This window comes from Apostichopus japonicus, chromosome 17 (assembly GCF_037975245.1).
Source record: "Apostichopus japonicus isolate 1M-3 chromosome 17, ASM3797524v1, whole genome shotgun sequence".
NCBI lineage: Eukaryota > Metazoa > Echinodermata > Holothuroidea > Aspidochirotida > Stichopodidae > Apostichopus > Apostichopus japonicus.
In genome coordinates, this window is record NC_092577.1 from 25,355,386 (window position 1) to 25,376,251 (window position 20,866).

At 44.0% G+C, this 20,866-nt stretch overlaps 1 protein-coding gene and 1 long non-coding RNA gene across 2 annotated transcripts; both read right to left on the minus strand.

Moving 5' to 3' along the window:
• Window positions 1-2,228: 2,228 nt before the first annotated feature.
• On the minus strand, window positions 2,229-8,000 carry LOC139954793 (uncharacterized). Its single transcript, XM_071954725.1, has 2 exons — window positions 6,710-8,000; window positions 2,229-6,493 (listed from the first exon to the last, which is right to left on the minus strand). Exon 2 carries the CDS (start codon window positions 5,627-5,629, stop codon window positions 3,986-3,988), a length of 1,644 nt encoding a protein of 547 aa, XP_071810826.1. The 5' UTR covers window positions 5,630-6,493; window positions 6,710-8,000; the 3' UTR covers window positions 2,229-3,985.
• Window positions 8,001-17,432: 9,432 nt separating this feature from the next.
• On the minus strand, window positions 17,433-19,181 carry LOC139985080 (uncharacterized). The gene is made up of 3 exons (XR_011799281.1): window positions 19,107-19,181; window positions 18,238-18,777; window positions 17,433-18,115 (listed from the first exon to the last, which is right to left on the minus strand). It is a non-coding gene; the product is annotated as an uncharacterized lncRNA (long non-coding RNA).
• Between the last annotated feature and the right edge of the window lie 1,685 nt (window positions 19,182-20,866).

A 20,866-nucleotide genomic window follows, 5' to 3' on the forward strand; every position in this document is an offset into this window, starting at 1 on the left:
GGGGGAACCCTCTCTAAAAAGGTCGGCCTCAAGCGACGACTCAGACGACGATATGTCGTCTAGAGCTCGCTTGAAGCTTACAGAATCGTCATCGGCGTAGTTTTGCCTCATTGCCCTCTCATGGCCCATACATTTTCAGTTGCCACTTTCAACGTCAATGGCATGAGGGATCATCGCAAGCGCAGTCGCATTTTCCAATATTGTATTTCAATGGAGGTCGACTGCGTTTGCCTGCAAGAAACACATATTTTGGAAGAAGATGTCCCTCTATGGGCTTACGAGTGGGGTGGTGGGCTGCATGCTTCGTTTGGTTCGTCTTCATCCTGTGGCACTGTCATCCTTCTGTCACCTCGTCAGGCGGGTTGTGCCACTAGGGTGGAGACGGATCACGAGGGCCGATTGGTTTGCATTCTGTTCAAGTATCCACAGGGTAACATCTCCCTTTGCAATGTGTATGCTCCCAATCGGCCTTCTGCTAGACGAGAATTTTTTAACACGCTACCTTCCTCTGTTCCTGGTAGTGCACCATGTGTCATGGTCGGAGACTAACTGTGTCCCAGACTCGGGTCTTGTGTGTCTGCTAGTCCTGACGCTGGGATCACAGAGCTGGACAGATTCACTTCGGCACACCTTTTAGCCGATGTCTGGAGGCATGTGCACCCGTGTAGTACGGCGTATACGTGGGTGAGGCCGAACGGAGAAGATGCCTCCAGGATAGATCGAGTGTATGCGCCCTGTAAGTTTGACATTTTCGGGTTGCGAGACGCTCAGCTGTCCGCTCTGTGACCATGACACTGTAGTAACACGTTTTGTTTTGCCTTCCATTTTCCCGATCGGGCGGGGCCTATGGAAGCTTAACTGTCGGATTCTTGGCGAGGCAGAGTTCCGCCAAGGTTTCGAGACCAGGTACAAAGGATGGCAAACATTGAAGCCGGCCTTTGCCTGTACATCCCAATGGTGGGATGATGTCAAGTTGCGCATGAAACGCTTCGCAATTCAGTATTGCGTGACCCGCACACGGCGTCGAAGAGAAATTTTCCAAGCTGTGCGCGGAGGTGAAGTTTGGCGACCCTTCGGCTGTCATCGCTTTGCAGACATATCTCGATGAAAAGTACCACGGTGCCCGCGTCAGGGCCCGTGCCGAAGCGGTCGAAGCCGAGGAGCGCCCATCACTGAGGTTTTACCAGTTCGTAAGCTCATCGGCGGGTGACAGACGCGTTCCATCTGTGCGCGCTACTGATGGGACCGTGGTTAGTGACTCTCACGGCATTGTCCGCGTATACAAGGATTATTATTTGAGTTTGTTTACGCGTGGCAATGTCGACTTGTCGGCACAGGCCGATTTATTGAGGGGAATCTCAAAAACCGTTCCCCACGATGTCAATGATATTTTTTGGGGGGGGGGGGCGGAATAACCACTGTTGAGCTTTGGAGGGCGCTTTCGAAGATGAACAATGGCAAGTCTCCGGGTTCGGACGGGCTTCCGAGGAAGTTCTACCGAACCTTCTGGGCAATAATAGGACCCGACATCAGAGCCGTCTTCGAGGACGCCTTCCAAAACGGACTGTTAAACCAAAGTCAACGTCTGGGCATGATTACTTTGCTGCCAAAGTCTGGGGACCCCATAACAAGCGTCCGATCACCTTGTTAAATGTGGACTACAAGTTGCTGGCTTAGGCTTTGTGCAACCGCCTTGCACTGGCTATGTCGCATCTTGTTGGTTATCTCCAGACTTGTGCAGTGAAGGGTCATTGCATCCAGCAGAACTTGTCGTTGATGCGCGACTTGACCGACTTTGTTATTGAGCGTGATCTGTGCATTGGTGTCTCTGGACCAGCAGAAGGCTTTTTGACATGGTGGATCGCGGTTTTTTAATGAATGTATTGGAGACGTTTCAGGTGCACCCGGTTTTTCGTAAATGGATTTCTGTTTTGTATCAGGAAAGTTTCAGTTCTGTTATCGTAAATGGGTTTTGTTCGGAGGTTTTTAACGTAGAGAGGGGGGTGCGTCAGGGGTGCCCTCTGTCTCCATTACTTTATGTTTTGTTTAGCGAGTCCCTCTCTCGTCTTTTGGAAAGGGACTCCAAACTTGTTCCATTCGTTGTGCCAGGGGGTGCCAAAGTGAAATGCGTTCAATATGCAGATGACGTAACGTGTGTTGTTTCGAGTCTGGGCTCCTTTCGTGCCCTTTCGCAGGATTTATCTATCTTTGAGAGAGCTACCGGGGCGAAGTTGAATCCGGAAAAGACAATGGGCCTTCGCCTTGGTAGCATAATGAAAACTTTCAGTTGTAATTTCGCATAAGATACAGCATCCGGAAGAAACCAAAATGCTGTCACATAATCGGCTAGTTTTGGACTATTTAGTTGGGCTAATCCATTTTTATACATAGGAGATAATGAAAAACCATAGGCAAATTTTGAACTTCAATCTGTAATTTTTAATTCAATTCTCGAATCAAACAATGTAATAATACAGAAACATTAACGTTATATCACAAATCATTGTAAATATAGGCAAAAAATAATTGTTGTAGGCCCTACTTCGTAATATCAGCGTCAGTAGACAGTAGCCGTATGTTAGGCTAGTACTAGTATACTAACGTTAGGCTACAGCATCGCCACATGAAAACCTCACCATACATACTATATAACGTTAGGCTTGAGCTGTATACAACGTACATCATTATACCAACGTTACTGTATGACTATGAGTTACGCGATTATATGATCAATTTGTGTGAGCAGAAGAACCTCTTACTTAATCCAAAGAAATCTAAAGAAATAATTTTTGAAAACATCAACATTAAACATCAAGGTCTCATTCAGACCAGGGATCAGAACACTTATGTTCAAGGCTCCATTGTTGAGCGGGTATCTCATACTATGTACTTAGGAGTTTGATATTGACGCCAAGTTACACCTTTACTAAATATAGCCTATATCTAAATCGATGTCTAAGGTGTATTACATTGTATCGACGTTGGCATACATTACTCCTTATTTTCATTTAATGTAAGAGATAAGGTTTTCAGCTCATCAATTCTGCCAGTGATTGTGTATGCAGTTCCTGTCTGGTATCACTTTCTACTTGAAAAGGACAACAAAAGAATAAGAAGTTTCTTGAAATACTGCTCAAAAATATTTAATCTCGACTATGAAAGCCTTGTTGGTAAAGTAAACACTGCTGCTAAAAATGAATTCATAAGACTAGCTAAGAATATACATAGTTCTAAAGATCACCAATACCGATTCGCCTTAAGCTCAAGTCGCCCACTGCCCAATTTGCCCCACCTATAGGGCCTACAACGATGAATGAATTATTAATAGACAAACGAGACATATAGGCACAGTGTAGCGTGTATTTTTTACAGATAGTAGTAGGCTAGTCCTATGGGTAACATTGGCGAATACAGAAGGGGAGGATATATAGGTGGTGAGTTATAGAGGTTGGGGCGAATTGACTCGCATTCGTAAATATGTACTACAACTAGTCCAAATTCTTTCCACAAGTTCTCTTGTTGTGACCCTTTCTTTTACAGATACTGCACTGAGTTGTCCAATTTTTCTTTCGTGTGCACCTATCAGCTAGCAAGTGTAATCTATACTGTTTGCTCATTATTTGTTGCATTGCCTTACATCCAAAATTTGTGGAACGATGGTACCATTTTGTAACAAGATCATTTAACTTTTCTAGACCCTGCTGACAGAAATGGGAAATATTTCCATGAAGTTTCATAACCTCTGGCACATGGTATGCTAATACATGCATGTAGGGTGTTACGTCAGTGCTACAATTTGCACGATAACACAAATCAACCCATTTCTTAGCAGATTTCTGAAAATTTGCAACTTGTAGTTCTGACAGGTGTTGGTCCATTTCAGCCAATAACAATGGGAAATCCCTCAAGTATTTTTAATTCTACAAGTTTTGGATGTGCAGGTATTAATGTATCCAAATCTATTTTCTCCATTAATTTCCTGTGCTCAGGACCACGGAACGCTCGGTATTCCAATTTCCCATCTTTTCCCAATGAAGAATTTCCAATCATAGATACCAACCACATCATGAATAAAAACCTGAAACCTATGGATGTGTTTGGCATTTGACAATTTCTTCATTGTCATGGAACATTTCTCAATATTATCCATCCTTCGCAAATATGAGATAATATGCCCAACAAGCTGATCACCGATGCGCAAGCATAGATGCAGTGTATCTGGAATGACTTTATGAATCGGTACAGATTGAAAAACTGGTTCTTCGATACAGTTGTATTTCATTTGATCATTTGCTCGTTTATGTGAGCATTGGATTATCCCTTCAATGGTTCTTGCACCTTCTTTGGTATCAGTCATTGACCATGACTTGCTCATATCAAATCTGTCATCCCTTCTACAATGACACCATAAGCATGAAAAGTTACTGGCAAAACCAGCAATACCAAGAATCTGATTTAAATACTTTAGATCACCACCCAAGTATTTATCAATCTTGATTTCTTTTCCATTAATAGTAACACATGATAATGTATCAAATTCCTGAATGAGGTCGTGAATAGCAGACTTTAAAGACACGTTATCTTCCTTGCACTTTGCTATTGCGAGAAGGTAGTTACCATGCTCTGACATACTTGTAGCTTCATCTACTAATGTATATGAAAGATTTACAAACTGTTGCTTACAAGTAATTCTTGTTCCATCACCGCTGAGCTTAATACGGACTACTCCGTCCTTTATCAAGTTTGCTCTTTTGGGCTCAGATAGCTTCAGAATCAGTGAGTTGGTCAAAGAGGTATACACACCTGGGCAGTCACCACTGATTTCTTTTATTTCAATGCCAGAGTTGAGGCTGTGGCGCCTCTTAATAACTTTACCAGCAGCGGGCATAATGGAGGACATGGATTGAGCAAGCTCGTGATATCCTCTATTAGGGATATTGTATTGATCAAGAATAAATACAATTCTATCAATATCATCATCTGCATCATTTTTAGGGATTTCATTACCTGAATCAAGGCATATGACGACTTCCTCGTCAAATTCATCCCTAAATTTGACAGAGATAGGTTTCCAACCTTCAGTTGGAGTATCCAACATTACTAACTGAACAACTTTGTGTTTGGCCCTGCCACGTTCACCAAGTTTCTTCTTAGTTGGATTAGTCAGCCTATCAATCTTTCTCTTAAGCTCATTATTTGAACCTTGGGCCTGATCTAGTTGTTGTTGCATGTGAGTAACAGTTGACTGTGTAGCAGACAACTCTTCCTGAATAATATTAACCTGTTGTTTTGTTGGTGACCCGGTGCAATGTGGTATACTTAAATTGTAATCAGTGTGTTTCCATTTCTTGAATAAAGCGTCTCTCCTAAATCCAGACCGTGACACATTTCTTAACTGACGATGCATATATTTCAACTTTGAAGCTAACGTCTTTAGCCCCTGACGTGTATCAACATGGGCTACATTAATATGATGCCTAGATAAAATCTGTTGCAGTGCAATTTCAATGTGTTTTGGGTGAAGTGAATCTGTATGTTTAGATGTTAGGTTAAACAAGTACAAATTATTCAATGAAAGGAATACAACGTGTGGATACAACTTTATATTGGATTGATCAGTTTCAGACATACTGTAATACAAAGATGGAATACCCTACATGCCAATAATGTTGATATATAGCCTACTGAGCTTACATTACAAAGCTAAGTAGCATTATTAATTGTTCCAAGCGTCCCCACGGCTTACTCGTTCATGTCAGGTAATCCATACAGTTCAGTACATGCATAGTATTGTAGGCATGCTGTATGCAGATACAGGTAGATTTGGTTCACGACTGTATGCAAGCCAATATTGTAACAAATAATATACAACTTGAAAGTGAAAAATAATATACATTCACTATCTATCGGTCCATCTGATCACCCCCTTGTCAAATCAATTTCGGTCCAGAAAACTGGCTTCAGCGAGTCCGTTCCCACGACCTCTAGTCTTGCAAACAGAAATACAAGGTTAAATCCACGATGTTTGTACGAGGGGCTCTCGTCTGCATGAAACTCTACCAATGAACGTGTTCCTGACAAACGATAACAGACAGTGTCATCAACAATTTCAGATTGTGAAACTGACAAGAGCGAGTCCGTTCCCACGATCTCTTACAAACTTGAATACTAGGAAAAATCCACGATGTTTGTAGGTCGGGTTCCCTTCTGCATCAAACTCTACCAATGGACTTCTTTCTGACAAACGATAACGGACAGTGCCATCAACAATGAACGCGAAATCCTTATTTTTATTTACAACCCTAAAGTGCCAATTGTTTCCAAGAAGTTCATTCAAATCTGACAGTTTCGAAATGTAATACCAGCCTTGCGATTTGGAGCGTCCACATCTTTTGATGAGGTCAAACGACTCTTTCTGCATTGGCAGCCGAATCTCCACCAAACTGTCCGTTTTCCGTTGAATGTGGAGATTCTCCTTTACAGCGGTAGCTAGCTGTAAGTAGAACAGTGATGTCCCTTCTGGATTAGTAAAGATGTATTGATCTGGAATTGTTAATACGTCTCCCAACGGTTGCCATTCATTGTATTTCTTATCCCAATCGATATAATGTACAAACACTTGTGGTACACCATTAACTTATAGCTTCATCCACTATATTAATTGGGAAAAATGTTGAGGCTGACCAACAAATGTGTTTGGTTTTCTCACCACTATTAATTTTTGGTCCTTCTGATAAAGCCTTGTAGTCCACTGTGGTTGTGGTACGCCTACTTCGGTATGCCGCCATCATCCAAGATCATAGAAAACTGTAATTTGAAAATCAAATTGTTTAGTATATAGGCTCTCAAGGAAAAATTTAAATTGCCCCAACCCCATTTCTAACACCGGACAGTGATAACGGCACTTGTCTATTGAATAACTCACCCTTACGCAACACTCAGTAGGCCTACCGTAAACTGATATTGAGAAATAATTGTTGCAACATTGCTTATTTAACCAGTCGTCTGGTAAATTAGAGTCACAGTTAACCTTGCTTATATAACCGATCGTCGAGTAAATTAACATTGCAAAATTGCTTATTTACCCGATCGTTGGTTAAATTATCGTTGTAACATTGCTTATTAACCGAATGTTTGGGTAAATTAGCGTTGCAACATTACATTGCATATTTAACATATCGTCATGGCTAATTGATTGTTAATTTATCTATGACGTAGAGAAATCCACTACCGATCGGAATGTTGGTAGGAACTCTCATAGACCAAATGCACATGAAAACCGAAAGATTTTTTAACCACTATTAGTTCGAAATTCAAACAAGGGTTACTGGGTTAGCCATGGGGCCTTGAGTAGCTACCTTACGAGTGCCCACTAGCTACAGTAGCTAATCACTAGCTAACAAATACCTGGCATTTCCTTACGTCATCATGATTGGGTAAAGAAACAAGGACAACGATCCGTTAAATAGTCACAATTCATATTATTTGACAGACTGAAAAAGAGTGACCCTGGTGACTGACGAGTGACACTCATGTGGGATATTTGTGGGTCACTTTGTCGACTCACCATGACAGATCAGTGAGGGGGGGGGGGTCATGACTTGTGAGCATCATGGGCATATCCAGACCAGAGATGGGACTCACTCCCCCTGTCTCTTCCTGTGTATTTGGCTCACTGATTCAAGTTCAAGCAAATTACCAGAGACTGAAAGACCCGCCAGAATCGAACCTGTTCTCAAACAAAGTCAAAATACCCGGAACCCCCTTGCTAAAACTGTTTGCAATTAGTATTTAATAAAATGGAATTATAATTCTATTTGTACAGTTTCAAATAGACGTTTAAACGCTAGGTAGTACTAATAGTATGTAGTCCTATTACATTATTTACCATTTGCATGTTACATTCTAACCAGTACTATAAAGTATTATAGGCGTAAGGCTAACGTTTGCACAGTGTAGCTGGCTAGAACTAACGTTATGCTATGACTAGGCTATAGCCTACATGATTCAATACAATGTAAACCGTTCATTCCTGTACCAAAATGGTACTGTCCATCACTGGGTCCACGAGGATGACGTCCAAAAATGAGTGTTCTTTAGCTTTCTAAGTCCCAAATAACTCGAAAATACCTCGAAAATAGTAATGGTCAATGTTGTCTGCTTGTCTTAGGAAGCAAACTTCAGGCAATTAGTTGATTTTAGATTTAAACAGCGATACCGATCTTACCTTAATTCTGTCGATTTACGCACAGTCAGGTTTGACCTATTTTGACCTCAAATCACGGAACTTTTTCATTGAGGTAAAAATGATCATTGGGCTTTCAACCAATCAGATCAATGATTTGGTATATGATAGATGAATAATTCATGTGTTTAAATCCGTTTACCCCGTATTGATAGGCTGTATCATTTTGTAGTGGTGTGCTTTTAAATTTAGCCAAAGGTTATAAAATCGATGTAAAGTAGAGACATGTTGTATTTTCACATAGATAATAGCAACACATTTCCGAATATATTTGTAAAATGATCACTCAGCTTACATTAAATTGATTCAATTTTAGGGCAATACTTAAAAGAAGATATTTAATATGTATAATTCATTCACCCCGCAACTTGATAAAACGACCCACAACATTCATTCATCGTTTGCTACATAGAGAGGTGCTATTGCGTTCTACGTCACACGTATTATAAGGTCCACATTATTGAAGCCAGGCAGATGATAGCTGGTTTTCATTATGATGGAGATACAGAGACTTACCATTCGGTGCGTCGTGGTCGGATCAGAATATCAACATTAATGGTATATGGTTCGGCTACGATGCACCTTGTGACGTCACCTGGAACGAGAGGGCTGAGGTATTCGAGAGCAGGCTCGAAGCCTTCGGCACCCGCTGGCTTTCGATCCTAGGGAAAGTCACCGTAATTAATCGTTTTGTTTCGTCCATGTTGTGGTACCCGCGCGCGGTGTATCCAATTCCGCGTCGCGTGCTGGTGCGGTTGGAGAGAGCGATATTTTCATTTATTTGGTCGGGTGGTACAGAACTTGTGAAAAGGGCGGTAATGTACCAAAAACTGGAGAAGGTGGGTTAGGGGTGGTTCATCTGGGAAGTAAATTGACCTTTTTGTTATTTAAGCAGTTGTTTGTAGCGGTAACTGACCCAGGGTTGCCTTGTTCATATTTTCTACGTTTTTGGGGCGGTTTGCACCTGCGTCGATGGGTCCCGGCGCTGTTTAGCAACAGAGAACCGCATAGTAGTACTCCAAACAGGGTGGTGCGTGTCATCTGTTCCGCTCTGATTGAGTTGCCCCCTGTTGACCTGTCACAGCCGGCCCTCGTTGACAGTTCGTTGCGGGATAAGGCCTTGAATGCAACTTTTGTCCAGGGACGTCATTCTGCCGAAGTATGGCGTTCGGTGCATTCAAGGCTGAAGGGTTGCAGGCTCCGTGATCTCGCATGGAGAGTTGCACACGGTGCCTTGGTGACCAACCTAAAAAGATATCATTGGCGACTGGGTGATGGACTGTGCCCTAGGACCGGCTGTGACAGCTTTAGAGAGTACTGCTCATGTTTTTTGGCATTGTTGCTTTGTAGTAAACTTATGGGAGTGGTTCCAGACCTGGACCGACCGTGTTACGGGAGGCGAGTTTTTTTTTTATGCAGGTAGGTTCACAATGGTACGAACCTACCTGCATAAAAAAAACTCGCGTGCGGGCCGCCCTTTTGTAGTTTCTGTGGGGGGGGGGGTGGGTGTGCTTTTTACGTGACCCGCCACGCGGGATACAAAACGTCACGGCCAAACGGCACTACCAAACCATCCCATTCTGACAAACGAAACTAAGGTCTAGCGAGCCAAAAAAACATACGCCCGCCGACCTGCAGAGACAAAACGCCCACCCCCCCCACTCAAACATTCAAAAACGTACAGAAGGACGACCCGCACGCAGCGAAACGAAAAACCCCTCCCCGGCACACCAGCGTCCAAAAAAGGCAGCCCCAGATAAACGGCGAAAATCGCCTTCAATCTGAAGGCGAATGTCAGACTTCACCGCCTCCAGGAGTGCCTGCCAACTGGCAAATTTCCCCCTAAAAACCAAATTACATCTATTCCGCCAAACATGTTTTTTTACAATAGAGCAAACAAAAAGAATGCGGTGCAACACAGCTACCGAACAAACTGGAGGGTCTACCCCATATAAAATAAAGCCCTGCCCTACCGACCATGAACGGTCTCCCGTAACACGGTCGGTCCAGGTCTGGAACCACTCCCATAAGTTTACTACAAAGTAACAATGCCAAAAAACATGAGCAGTACTCTCTAAGCTGTCACAGCCGGTCCTAGGGCACAGTCCATCACCCAATCGCCAATGATATCTTTTTAGGTTGGTCACCAAGGCACCGTGTGCAACTCTCCATGCAAGATCACGGAGCCTGCAACCATTCAGCCTTGAATGCACCGAACGCCATACTTCGGCAGAATGACGTCCCTGGACAAAAGTTGCATTCAAGGCCTTATCCCTCAACGAATTGTGAACGAGGGCCGGCTGTGACAGGTCAACAGGGGGCAACTCAATCAGAGCGGAGCAGATGACACGCACCACCCTGTTTGGAGTAATACTATGCGGTTCTCTGTTGCTAAACAGCGCCGGGACCCATCGACGCAGGTGCAAACCGCCCCAAAAACGTACAAAATATGAACAAGGCAACCCTGGGTCAGTTACCGCTACAAACAACTGCTTAAATAACAAAAAGGTCAATTTACTTCCCAGATGAACCACCCCTAGTCCCCCCTTCTCCAGTTTTTGGTACAATACCGCCCTCTTGACAAGCTCTGTACCACCAGACCATATGAATGAAAAAATCGCCCTCTCCAACCGCACCAGGACGCGACGCGGAATAGGGTACACCGCGCCCGGGTACCACAAGATGGGCGAAACGAAACGATTAATAACAGTGACTTTCCCCAAGATCGAAAGCCAGCGGGTGCCAAAGGTTTCGAGTCTGCTCTGAAATACCTCAGCCCTCTCGTTCCAGGTGACATCACAAGGTGCATCGTAGCCGAACCATATACCATTAATTTTGATATTCTGATCCGACCACGACGCACCGAATGGTAAGTCTCTGTATCTCCAGCTACCAAGACGAAGGCCCTTTGTCTTTTCCGGATTCAACTTCGCCCCGGTAGCTCTCTCAAAAATAGATAGATCCTGCGAGAGTGCGCGAAAGGAGCCGAGACTCGAAACAATACATGTCACGTCATCTGCATATTGAGCGCATTTCACTTTGGCACCCCCTGGCACAACGAATGGAACAAGTTTGGAGTCCCTTTCCAAAAGACGAGAGAGGGACTCGCTAAACAAAACATAAAGTAATGGAGACAGAGGGCACCCCTGGCGCACCCCCCTCTCTACGTTAAAAACCTCCGAACAAAACCCATTTACGATAACAGAACTGAAACTTTGTTCATACAAAACAGAAATCCATTTACGAAAAACCGGGTGCAACTGAAACGTCTCCAATACATTCATTAAAAAACCGCGATCCACCATGTCAAAGGCCTTCTGCTGGTCCAGAGACACCAATGCACATGGCAGATCACGCTCAATAACATAGTCGGTCAAGTCGCGCATCAACCACAAGTTCTGCTGGATGCAATGACCCTTCACTGCACAAGTCTGGAGATCACCAACAAGATGCGGCATAGCCAGTGCAAGGCGGTTGCACAACGCCTTAGCCAGCAACTTGTAGTCCACATTTAACAAGGTGATCGGACGCTTGTTATGGGGATCCAAGGGGTCCCCAGACTTTGGCAGCAAAGTAATCATGACCAGACGTTGACTTTGGTTTAACAGTCCGTTTTGGAAGGCGTCTTCGAAGACGGCTCTGATGTCGGGTCCTATTATTGCCCAGAAGGTTCGGTAGAACTCCCTCGGAAGCCCGTCCGAACCCGGGGACTTGCCATTCTTCATCTTCGAAAGCGCCTTCCAAAGCTCAACAGTGGTTATTCTGCCCCCCAAAATATCATTGACATCGTGGGGAACGGTTTTTGAGATTCCCCTCAATAAATCAGACTGTGCCGACAAGTCGACATTGCCACGCGTAAACAAACTCGAGTAATACTCTTTATATACGCGGACAATGCCGTGAGGGTCACTGACCACGGTCCCATCGGTAGCGCGCACAGACGGGACGCGTCTGTCACCCGCCGATGAGCTAACGGACTGGTAAAACCTCAGTGAAGGGCGCTCCTCGGCTTCCACCGCTTCGACACGGGCCCTGACGCGGGCACCGTGGTACTTTTCATCGAGATACGTCTGCAAAGCGATGACTGCCGAAGGGTCGCCAAACTTCACCTCCGCGCACAGCTTCGAGAATTTTTCTCTTCGACGCCGTGCGCGGGTCACGCAATACTGAATTGCGTAGCGTTTCATGCGCAACTTGATATTATCCCACCACTGGGATGTAGAAGCAAAGGCCGGCTTCAATGTTTGCCATCCTTTGTACCTGGTCTCGAAACCCTGGCGGAATTCTGCCTCGCCAAGAATCCGACAGTTAAGCTTCCATAGGCCCCGCCCGATCGGGAAAATGGAAGGCAAAGTAAAACGTGCTACCACAGTATCATGGTCAGAGAGCGGACAGCTGAGCGTCTCGCAACCCGAAAATTTAAAACTCATGGGCGCATACACCCGATCTATCCTGGAGGCATCTTCTCCGTTAGGCCTCACCCACGTATACCCCGTACTACACGGGTGCATATGCCTCCATACATCGGCCAAAAGGTGTGCCGAAGTAAATCTGTCCAGCTCTGTGATTCCAGCGTCAGGACTAGCAGACACAGAAGTTCCGAATCTGTCAAGACCCGAGTCTGGGACACAGTTAAAGTCTCCGACCATGACACACGGCGCACTACCAGGAACAAAGGAAGGCAGCGTGTTAAAGAAATCTCGTCTAGCAGAAGGCCGATTGGGAGCATACACATTGCAAATGGCGATGTTACCCTGTGGATACTTGAATAGAATGCAAACCAATCGGCCCTCGTGATCCGTCTCCACCCTAGTGGCACAACCCGCCTGACGAGCTGACAGAAGGATGACAGTGCCACAGGATGAAGACGAACCAAACGAAGCATGCAGCTCGCCACCCCACTCATAAGCCCATAGAGGGACATCTTCTTCCAAAATATGTGTTTCTTGCAGGCAAACGCAGTCGACCTCCATTGATTTACAATATTGGAAAATGCGACTGCGCTTGCGATGATCCCTCATGCCATTGACGTTGAAAGTGGCAACTGAAAGTGTATGGGCCATGAGAGGGCAGTGGGGCAAACTACGAAGACGACGATTCCGTAAGCTTCAATCGCGCCCTAGACGACATATCGTCGTCCGAGTCGTCACTTGAAGCCGACCTTTTAAGAGAGGGTTCCCCCATTTCATCGTACCAGCTCGTCCCAGTGGCACGTTTCGGCTCGCTGATCACCGATTCACCGGAGTCGCTGTCAGACAGAGCCTCCGGAGGATCGATGACCACCGATTCTCCGTCAGACAAAGCCTCCGGATCTGGCGATACCGGCTGGGGACTGGGGACGGAACTGGACGAGTTGATGGGGGAAGCTGGTGGAGACTTTCTCGGTGCGGGCACGGGGTTGGGGTCTGCAACGACGGGGGTGGGTGAACCAGGTGCAGGGGAGGGTAAAATCCCACCAGATTCCCCCTCCTCTCGTGAAGTAGTAGGTGCGTCGGAACTTGACTTACCCCCACTCTTAGTCCTAGAGACATAAGAGGAGGGACAAGCTCGAAAGACATGTCCCTCCTTCCCACATAGTGAGCACACAACCTCGTTTGGGCAAGCGGTGCTATCATGCCCAAGACGAAGGCAGCGCCCACATTTCTTGTTTGGGCAGCCCTTGGCTTCGTGCCCGGTCTCCCCACACCTGAAGCAGGTACGGGGCTGACCGGGATACCGCACGTGGGCTTTATGCCCTGCTATAAACAGGAAGGAGGGAATGTCCTGTTTCAGGTCGATCCGAACCTGTCGGTGCCCGTTCAACACCCCAGGGGCTTGTGCATAGGAGCACATTTTGGCAGCCTTGACAGCCCCAAACCGACCCAAAGCCGTTACGACAAGTTCCTGCCGCACCTCTAGTCCTACGTGGATGATAGTTACCCATACGGATCGCTCGTATGGAGTAACTGTCATCCCCTCGACGTTACTCAGCAACGTGACACCTTTCTGACGGGCCACGTCACTGGTAAGCTTGCAAAGCATCAACCTCCCCAGGCACAACAACACCCTTGCTCTTCAAAATACTAAAAACTTGCACCGGTGGAACCGCTTGTTCACCGGTGAACGACAACTTAACAATCCGAGAATCACGGCGCGATGCCATGATACCGAAGGTGGCTAGGCCACAGGGGAGTAACAAAAACAAACTAAAGGGGGGGGGGTGGGTGTTGGGCGTTTTGTGTCGCTGCAGGTCGGCGGGCGTATGTTGTATTTTGGCTCGCTTGACCTGAGTTTCGTTTTTCAGAACGGGATGGTTCGGTAGTGCCGTTTGGCCGTGACGTTTTGTATCCCGCATGGCGGATCACGTAAAAAGCACATAAAGATGGTGGTGGTAATGGCTGTCTTGCTCTAACTGGCGAGTGGATTAGAGCCGGTTGAGTGCCTGTGGTCTCCAGGAGCTGCTGCTACTTTCCAAACAGTTTGGAGAGCTTGAAATTTGCCTAACATATTGGGCACACCTATGGGAGAACAAAATATTGTTAAAAGTACTAGACACTGGAATGCTGAAGGAATATGAGATTTAGGATATGATATACGGACAGTCACCAGAACAAGTTGAATATTCCCAGGTTTGGGTACCTGCTAGAGAGAAAGTAGATATGAAGCCATGTGAGGTCATGCATTATATGCAATATTAAATAAGTTTCCATTCACAGACAGATGTTGGGAATATAACCTGTATATTATTACAAACCAAGCACAGTCAGTGAAACACAATTTCACTGACACGAGTCCAGTTTACCTACATAAGGTCAGAAAATAAAACCAGAATGGCTTCAATATAGAAGCTAGCACAAGATACATGATTCCTCAAAAACACATACCTTTCAAAGGGTTCTTTCCAATTCTTGAATTTGGTTTTGGGCAGCTTCCACTTTCTTTTCTGACTTTCCCTTCAAAATTTGGTTTTGCCTTCTCAGAAAGTCTAGCATGGACTCTACATCATCACTCCATCATCTGAATATGCTGAGTCTTCATCTTGGCAGCTGCCACTTTGACTCAGGAGGAGCTCTATACTGTCCCTTTTTTTTTGGGGGGGGGGGGAGGGGTTACATTTTTCTGTTAAAATAATTGACAACACTAATACTAGCCATGCTACATTATAGCTGGGGTACAGCTGTTGAGTGCACCATATACGTTGACCCTGGGAGGCAAGTCTTAAGTTGACTTTGGGGGAAGGGTCCAACGGACTGGACCAATCTTGAAGCCAGGATTGTGGGATTCGGAAGTTTCAATATTTTTAATTTCCTCCTACTTGTAATTACTATAACAAACTTCTCTTTTTTTGGGGGGGGGGGGGGACGGATAAGTGGGTGACTACCCTTGCCCTAAACAATCACACCACTAAACTAAATCTCTAATTAGTGACTGAAAGGGTTATATTTCATACATGAGAGACTGATTGCTCTTGTGGTTCCTCCTCTATCATGTCGCACGTAAAATCGTCTGGCAGCTGTTTTCTCTTAACCGCCCGATGACCGCTCGATATCTTCTTGTCCTGATAAAAACATTAAGGACAGTATAAAATTAAACAAGCTAGCATACGGTACCTGTTCACTCTGCCAAAGCAACTACCAAAGCCAAAGCAACTGATGTCAAGTAAAGCCTGACCCACACTGCTATCTTCAGTGGTAACTGTAAATATGCTAAATATTCTGAAAAGTAGTTACTGCACGAAAACAAGACTAGGGCTAGCCTTTAATTAGGATCGATGAAACACACCCATGGTACACATATCCAAGCCTCCCACAACACATACAGGCCTAGCCTGTACCCCAAGTTCCCAAACCAATACCGTTGTTCCAGTTTAGGCCTGGCCCCTATATGTACACAACTTCAATTACTAAATTGGGCCTCTCGGAGGTGTGGCAAATTGTTTGGGTTAATAAAGTCAATATATTATATTGCCTAGGCCGACCGATATATAGGCCCCCTATAGCCTCACTTTCACCAAACTACAAAACAAGTACAAGCCATATTCTTGTGCCATAATTTGAAATCACTAGTTAGAAAGAGATTCGGCTAGAAGTGTATTTTTGTCATATTAACAATAACATAGTACAGAGTGAGAATATATAATATGAGGTCGGTGGGTATTGTGTATGGTGTTTTAGTCATAATTCATAACCCATATGTGTTTGTGAACGTTAGTAACAATAGACCTAGGCCCGCGAAGTAAGAAGCCAAAATGGGAGCTGGGGTTGGGGAGTTTGTTTATAACTGTTGGTAAATTCCGTAGCAGATTGGACACAAATGCTCTTGGAACAGTTTATTTGGGTAACCTTAATCAGTTGGGGGGGGGGGGGCAGAGTGGACCATGGGGCACAGTGATACACTTGAAATAATATTCAAACTGTGTATTGCTATCTATTTACCATCACATCAAAGCCTATAACTCCCAAAAGAATTACCAGAGTGGCTGCAGTAGCAGACAAATTTCAAATTTAATTTTCCAATGTAATTGTTGCTGCTCATTGTGTGTTTATACCAGGGTTTAGCCTAGTTCTACAGTTTGATGTTGATCTTTCGATCTATGCAAATCAGTTGAGGGTAGGTATGAAAAAAATACTGAAAAATAGAAAAGCATTAACAGTAGGCTATGGTCTCAATGTTTTGCCCTATATTAGTACTCATTGTGAGTTAAGTGTGCTTACTACTTCTATTTCTTGCTGCCTGTAAGATCACCTTCAGATCTTTTACTTTCCCTGATGATCTTTTAACATGTGCAAATGAGGTACATATCAAAGAAAGTTGCATCTATTAAAAGTAGGCTATGGTTTCAATGTTTGGATTTAGTCCTATATTAATATTCAAAGTTGAGTTTTACTGTCTATTACTCTTACTGTCATTTAAAATCACCTTCAGCTCTCTAATTTGCTGGTCGATCTTTTTCATATCTGCAAATTAGTTAGCTAAGTTGCTCTTTGTTTTCTTTTCTAATGATTCACTGTGCCCCATGGAGTGAGCCAGTCTGCCCCACGCATTGGGGCACAGTTAATCAATATGGTGAAATGTCTTCATTATTCAATAAGTAGTCAATGCATTTGAAATAGAAGTTATGTGGTATTTGATTATAGTACTATACAATTGCCATTTATCCATGTAATTATATATATGAAGGCAAATTTTTGGGGGAACCAGTGTAAAGTTCTGAACCAATTTCTCCCCCACCACTTCCCTCTCCTTCTACACTGTGCTTGAAAAGATTTGAAATGTTGCTGTGTAGGGTAAGGGTAACGGTAATTTAGCTTTCATTATATACTTTCAGACACCAAAAAGGGAGAGAGAAAGGTCTATTTACCAATAAAACAAGTATAATACGTGTAATTAAAATAGGCGATTTACTAATAACGTTGAAAGGCAACAATAACACTTAAAGAGTTAATCATGGTTGACCGCACTTTGGAACTACCCCCAAGGCCCTGCCCATGCCCTTTTTTCTCCCCGTAGGGGCAGGCGAAAAAGCAAAAAGCAAAGGTAGTTGCTATATGCTTTCCCCTTGCTTGTATGAATGCATGAATTGAAAAAAACTTGGTTGAAGGGAGACCGGCAGACTTTGAAAGTGGCATCAGCGTACCTGTGAGAAGCAAAGTTAGAAAGGAATTTATAACAAAATATGTTATTAATTTAACAACATAGATAGAATGAAAGAACTCAGATGTATCATGAGATCATCAACATATTGTTGTTAGTGGGTCATAATGAAAAGCACTCACCAGCACTTTGCTTTGGCGATAAACCAAGCTGTTGCTCTGTTGAGAACAAAAGATGTCGTGCCTCCTCATCCACCCTTATATCCGCCACCAGAAATTGCTCTGGAATGTGTTTTAACTGGAAAAAGCAAAAAAAAAAAAAAAAATATATATATATATATATATATATTATATTATAACCTAATATATATGGGGGCAGACGTTTCAAACACAAAAGTACATAAAATAAGCAATTAATACCTGCAGTTCAAAATCCCAATTCTTTGGTTCTTCCGGGCGATTCTTCCTCCGAACGGTCCTTGTTGTATGGAGGAGTTGCTACAACCCAGGGCAATTCGGTGGATCGCCTTCCGAAAGGTGTGCACTCAGTGCATGGCGAACCAATCGACTTGGCTTATCCTTTGGATTGTTCAGTGCAGAATCCTATTAAATGATAAAAAGAGTGATGAAATCAGAACTGAACTGACTGGGAGAAATATGAAGAGGAGTGTCGAATCAATTTCTTTGGACTTCACAAATTAGAAAAATGACAGTAACCGTGCATGGGCAATAACTAATGCCCAACACATATCTATATGGCGGGTCACGTAAAAAGCACACATATATCTATACAAAATTATATTCAATGTCCATATCCTTGCCACACTTTCTGAGCCCTGCATTGCCTCGTGTAGGTGACCCTTCTGACTCCTGGTGAATGTTATTCCAGTTTGTTTCACACTGGCAGGGCAGTAGGATATGTCCTTCGTCCAACAGGGCATCTCCATGCATTTGATCCATCTGAAAAACCCAAAAAATGAATTGAACATATCCTCCTATTAACAACTTTGGTAGCCTTTTAGATTTTGCAATGATCTGAATTACAGAAATGGCAAACATTGCATGTACACAATACATACACATGGTGCACTTTATGTGACTTTAGCCTACCTTTATATTCCCAGGCTGTAAAACACTTTCTTCTTGCCTCTTCCTGAACCGCCTTCTAGGAAGGTGTACCTAATTGGAGTGTCCAAGGCTACGTCTGGAGTAAGGTCTGGTTGTTCCAGTGTATGAAATTATGTTGTGGTCTTTTAGTTTGTATAGAAATATCACATACTACAACTGACCTCGACATCCAAATGACTCTCGTCGTTACTTGTTCCAGGCTCAACATACTCCCCAACAGCCTCACTTAACTGGACGGCATCACGTTGTTCTTCCTTGCAGGGAGCACATGTCCAGTAAAAGTTTCGCTGGGACCAAACTAATGCTAAGTACTCCCTGCGACCCATTACTGAAGTATAAAGTGCAAAAAAATTAAGTGAAAACATGACGGAGGAACTTCCCCAAATTTAAAAAATAACAAATAGAAGAAATACACAGTGAAAGATTAAGATTATTAAGATTAAGGAAATACAAGCCAATATACTAAGAAAATTATATATGTGTCGTTGCGACATGACGGTAAAACTTTGAAAGATTTGAACAAGAAAGAAACAAACACATTAAGTGAGAAATAGTAAAAAAGTAATATTGACATTTGAGATTGTAACGTCAGTATATGTGTCGTACCAATTTGCGAGGATATTTTTCAAGTAATATTCTTCAGTGACAACTAGTTAAAGGCAATATTCACATTTCAGATTGTAACGTTAATGGTCTTTATACTCATCCGTAGTAAGCAGTGCGCTTAGCTATATAGCCAGCCATGTCATGAATATTCTTGTTTATGATTGTAACCTAGCCTGGTCTCTAGTTACTGCGGGTAACGATTTTTCCGAACAGATCTGCTGTAATGACAGCATCCTTGACTGTGCTAAGGCGCCTCGGAACGCAACAACTAGTGGCAACGGTAGGATTCTGAACTCCTGGAGAAGAATACTAAACCAGAACTCTGTATGCTGGCCCAAGAAAAGTGTAGCTGTCTGGTGGAACAAAGAACAGAAAAGACCGTCTCTCCAACAAGGTACAAGGCAACAAAGGAGTCTGATGATTCTTACGGAAAAGACTTTGGTTCCCATGCTTTCTGACAGATTTGCAATGCAATGCAGTCTGGCAATACTACAGCTTAAACCGCTGATAGAGAAGAATATTCGGATTTGTCGAATTATTCCTGAAAGAATCAAGAAAACACTCTACATCAGACCAAACCTTTCCTGGACACAGACTGCGACCAAAGCGATATGAATCAATCCCTATAATACACTCCTTACCAGAGAGAAAGTCATGGTTATGTTGCCCAGAACTAACAATCAGTTCAGGTACCCCCAATCATCCGGAACACGTGTAACTGCTAACACTCCGACACGACGGATGAACCCTCTGGAAAGATTTTCTCGTTAAATTTGAGGTAGTCTCGGAACTCCATGGCCGGAGCCCGCTTTCGATGGCATTGAACCTGGCAGCAAATCTGAGAGGGCCAGCTCGAGCGCTACTGGCAGATCTCCCTGAAGAGTATCGGAGAAATTACCAGGCTCCAGCTAAAGGTGTTGCACAGTCTCGATGGCTTTACAGCCCACATGGGGACAAATCCCATCACCTAATCGCCACCTGACTAGGCGAAAATGGTTAGTGATGAGGACCCTATGTGCAATCCTCCACGCCAAGTCCCGGAGACGACTATCTAGTGACTTACAACACACATACCACCACACATCTGGAGAGATGGCGGTTTGGCTAGTCGACGCTGCAGAACATGTTGCCCACCCTCCTCTTTGATCCCCGAAGGGCGTGTCGCCTTTGGCCGGTTATTGGAAAAGGATCCGGGCCAGTGGTGGCGAAAAAGAAACCCACCCCAGAACCTAACAAAAAAGGCAAAGGGAAACGAAGGATTCTCAAAAGCAACGAAAACACCTTTCAAAAGGAGAAGGCGCAGTTTAGTATGTAG

What these genes read in the sequence shown, in the direction of transcription:
- LOC139954793 (XM_071954725.1), bottom strand. Translation starts at nt 5,629, where the DNA reads ATGTCTGAAACTGATCAATCCAATATAAAGTTGTATCCACACGTTGTA.